The 4,085-nt window shown below is 36.2% G+C and overlaps 1 protein-coding gene across 1 annotated transcript; it reads left to right on the forward strand.

Moving 5' to 3' along the window:
* LOC109708428 (glutathione transferase GST 23-like) lies at positions 1,823-3,399 on the forward strand. Its single transcript, XM_020230163.1, has 2 exons — positions 1,823-2,457; positions 2,635-3,399. The coding sequence occupies exons 1-2, from the start codon at positions 2,071-2,073 to the stop codon at positions 3,079-3,081; spliced, it is 834 nt and encodes a 277-aa protein (XP_020085752.1). The 5' UTR covers positions 1,823-2,070; the 3' UTR covers positions 3,082-3,399.

Consider the following 4,085-nt stretch of genomic DNA (forward strand, 5'->3'; position numbering starts at 1 on the left):
ATTTCCTGTGTGCCCCTCTAAAAGCATGTATTTACAAGAATGCCCCTATAAAAATTGAAATATCTTAAATGCCTTCTAAATATAGAAAACTTTCAAAAATACCCTTCAAAACACAGTTTTGTTAAAATCTACAGTAACAGCAACAAAAATACCGATTTTACCCTTTTCATAATTGCCTTTCTAAATGTTCCAACTATTACTAATGAAGGGTTAATTTCATTCATACCCCTCTAAACGTTCAAAATATTATAAATATCCCTATAAATTTGATCATATCACAAATATCATTACAAATACTATCTTATAAATATATTCTCGCCGTTAATTTCTATCTCCCTACCAAACATCTATTTAATTTAGATAGGTTATTATGAATCAGTGAAAATGTTCATTTTATCCTGAATTTTTTAAAATTTTTTGAAAGAGCACTTTAATGTGATGAAATGTACAACAAATAAACTTTCAAAACTGTCCCTCACTAGTAATTAGTTTAGATTTTGATACAAGTATTCAATTTAAATACTATTAAAATATTAATAAAAGTCAATTCACACTGTTATTTAGTACATTTGCACTTCTCTAACCTTGATTATAAAATTTATCAGATAATCTGAGTTTTTTTTAAAAAAATTTGTAAACAATGCTAAATCGTTTTATTGTAATTTCAAATCTAGTAAGTAATTTTATGCTTTATAATTAATGATAAAACTTTGTAATTTTTCAGCTATTTATTATTTTCTCTCTCCATTTTAAAAAAATTTAGAAATATTTAATAATATTGAGTAAGATAAAAATGTTATTCTTTTAGAATATATAATTCTTACAGAAATCAATGTGAAAATATAACTAAATAACTTTTAAATTTGTAAAACTTTTAAATTTATGGGGTATTTACAAAAGTTAAAATTATTACTAATAATTGGAACATTTAAAAGGGCAAATATGAAAAGGGTAAAATTAGTATTTTGATTGTTGTTACTGTAGATTTTAACGAAAATGTGTTTTGAAGGATATTTTTGAAAGTTTTCTATATTTAGAGGGGTATTTGGGATATTTTAATTTTTATAGGGGCATCCATGTAAATATGTACTGTTAGAGGGGCACACAGGAAATTGTCCCTAAATTTATCATCTTTCCCAAGAAAAATTTGTTTCCGGAGAAAGACAAAAATGGCGTGTTACATGTTTTGTCCATTATTTTTATAAATAAATTTAACTAAAAATTTGAAACAACTGAGATTCGAATTTAGAACCTCAAATATTGATCATTAAACTTCCTGTCAGCTGCATTGTCAGCTGCGTTAGGAACCATGGGTAATCTCATAGGAAAAAAAATCTAGAATACACTAGTTATATTACTGATGTGATAGTTTCAACAAATCATATTTTTCTTTTTCTTTGATTTTATCTATTCCGTCGTGATTATTAAAAAATATTTTTTTTATATTTTAATTTTGGAAGAAAAAATATAATTGGCTGAAAATAAGTTATGCAGTGTAAGTGTTGCGATATAGACTTTCTCAGCTCAAAGATGTTAGTTTAAATGGGCCAGCATGCTATCCTTTGGCGGGAGGCCATACTGGGTCGAGTTATGTTCGAAATTGAGTAAAGCTAGATGGGCCGAGCCATATTCGAAGTGCGTGAGGTTGATTAGATCGAGTCACAATCGAGATCCGTAGGTGCTATATCTATACATTTTAAATGAATTGATTGTGTATTTTTAACGCCTCGAATTTTTGAAATTAATAATTAGCACCAACGATCCGACAAAAAGAGTAATTAAGTAGTTTGACCAGTAAGTTAGCTTGGGAAAGAAGCTTGCCGATCAACATAGGGTTCCTCCACCCCTCCCAATGCACTCACCCCCAACATTGTAGCCTCCTCCTCCCTCTCTCCCTCCCTATATAACCACCACCCCACACCACTCAACCCAACCCATAATACCATAATTGAGAAGAGAAGCTTAAGTAAAAAAATTTATTAGAAAAAAGAAAAAAAAAAAAGAAGACAATCCAAAGAAGCTTATATATCCATCTATAACCTCATAAACATACAGACACATACATTGGATATGGATCCATTATCACCACCACCACCACCACCAGCAACAGCAGCAGCAGCAGCAGCAGGAGAAGGAGCAGGTTGTTGTGATCTGAAGCTGCTGGGGTCGTGGGCGAGCTCGTACACGCACCGCGTCCAGCTGGCGCTCAAGCTGAAGGGGCTGGAGTTCGAGTACGCCGAGGAGGACCTCTCCAACAAGTCCCCCGCCCTCCTCCAAAGCAACCCCGTCTACCAGAAAGTCCCCGTCCTCCTCCACTCCCCTCGCGGCGCCGTCACCGAGTCCCTCGTCATCCTCCACTACCTCGACGACGCCTTCCCCGCCCTCCGCCCCCTCCTCCCCTCCGACCCCTTCGACCGTGCCCTCGCCCGCTTCTGGTGCCACTTCGCAGACGATAAGGTATGTATTATTATTATTATTATTATTATTATTGACAGAATAGATACATTAAATTCGTTACAGTTTATCAAACCAGATTTACCATATAAATTTAAATAAATTTAATATATGTATTCGTTCTGTCAATAATAAATAATTAAATTGTATTAAATGGTAATGCAATGCGATGCAATGTAGCTCGGGCCGGCAGTCGGGGCGGTGTTTGCGTCGTCGGGGGAAGCCCAGAAGGCGGCGGTGGCGCAAGTCCACGAGAACCTCAAGCTGATCGAGAACGAGCTCCGCGAGGGGGCCTTCAAGGGGAAGAGGTTCTTCGGCGGCGACGGCATCGGGATCCTCGACATCGTGCTCGGCTGCGGATCCTACTGGCTGGCCGTCTTCGAGGAGGTGACCGAGGCGAAGCTCGTCGACCCCGACGCCTTCCCCCTCTTCTACGCCTGGCTCAAGGATTTCGAGGCTCAGGAAGAGGTCAAGGATACGATCCCCGCGATTGACCGGTTGCTCGAGTACGCGCGCGGGCTCCGACAAATGATTCTGAGTCACACTACGACTGCCACCGCTGCTGCTGCTGCTGCTACCACCGCCGCTGCCACCAGTACCAACATTGCAGTTGATAGTAGCACTTAGTTAAGAGTAGAGTCTACATGGTAATTAGATCTTAAATGAAATGTACGGATATTTAGTCCCTGTACTATTCTGATATTGCGCCTTGGTCTCTGTACAATCACTATGTCAAAATTTGAGGATTAGACGTATTTAAGTAGAACGTTCAGGGACTAATTCGCAATATGGTCACAGTTTCTTGTGTTGTGCCCGTGTGTTAATTCAGTGATGTTTTTAAAATGGAGTGAACAGTAGTAGTGTTAATTAGTAGAGTTCTATAAGTGTGAGGGATTGCCTTGTAATTTGGATGGGGGAATCTTAATTAATGTGCTTGTTAATTAACGTGGGCATGTGCAACTGGTTTGTTTGAATTCAACGGTCAATGAGAAAAACTATTTAAATAATTATAATATACAAAAAAATGTATGATAAGATGAAAATTTGATGTTTTTTACACATAAATAACTGTCATATAGCAGTTGATATTTAAGTAGCTAGATGCATGGTATATGTAAATTAATTTAGGTGATGCTCATGAGTTTTACTGGTCTCTTTTTGCTTCATGTAAAATTAATGGGTATTGAGATGTGTATATAAATTCCTCTCAAGCAAGCCTACATGTGTTATATCTTAAAAGAAGAGCACTGCTACATGTACGTTCAAAGTGAAATATAAACTTTATATCTTATCATCCAAGAGTCAATAGATGTCGCGATGTAAAATTTACACCCTATTGTAACGGGTATAATGAACATTTTCGTAGAAGAAGAGCGTTACTATCTGTATACCCCTAATAAAGTGGGATGTCAATCTTACATAGAGATCATTTATTACATACTAAGTCATATCGAGTCATGACAATGTGATTAGTATTTGAAAACTAGTCCTTAGATAGTAAGATATAAAATTTACATCCTATTTTGAGATGCATACCTAACATTTTTCTTAAAAAAAAAAGTATTGTCACCTGTAACATCTAAAGTTGAGTATAAATCTTTCACCCTATTATTCAATAGCTCATTCATTGG

This window comes from Ananas comosus, linkage group 4, assembly GCF_001540865.1.
Source record: "Ananas comosus cultivar F153 linkage group 4, ASM154086v1, whole genome shotgun sequence".
Lineage (NCBI taxonomy): Eukaryota > Viridiplantae > Streptophyta > Magnoliopsida > Poales > Bromeliaceae > Ananas > Ananas comosus.

What these genes read in the sequence shown, in the direction of transcription:
- LOC109708428 (XM_020230163.1), top strand. Translation starts at nt 2,071, where the DNA reads ATGGATCCATTATCACCACCACCACCACCACCAGCAACAGCAGCAGCA. An exon ending in GCCACTTCGCAGACGATAAG is followed by an intron (nt 2,458 to 2,634) that starts GTATGTATTATT and finishes GATGCAATGTAG; the next exon opens with CTCGGGCCGGCAGTCGGGGC.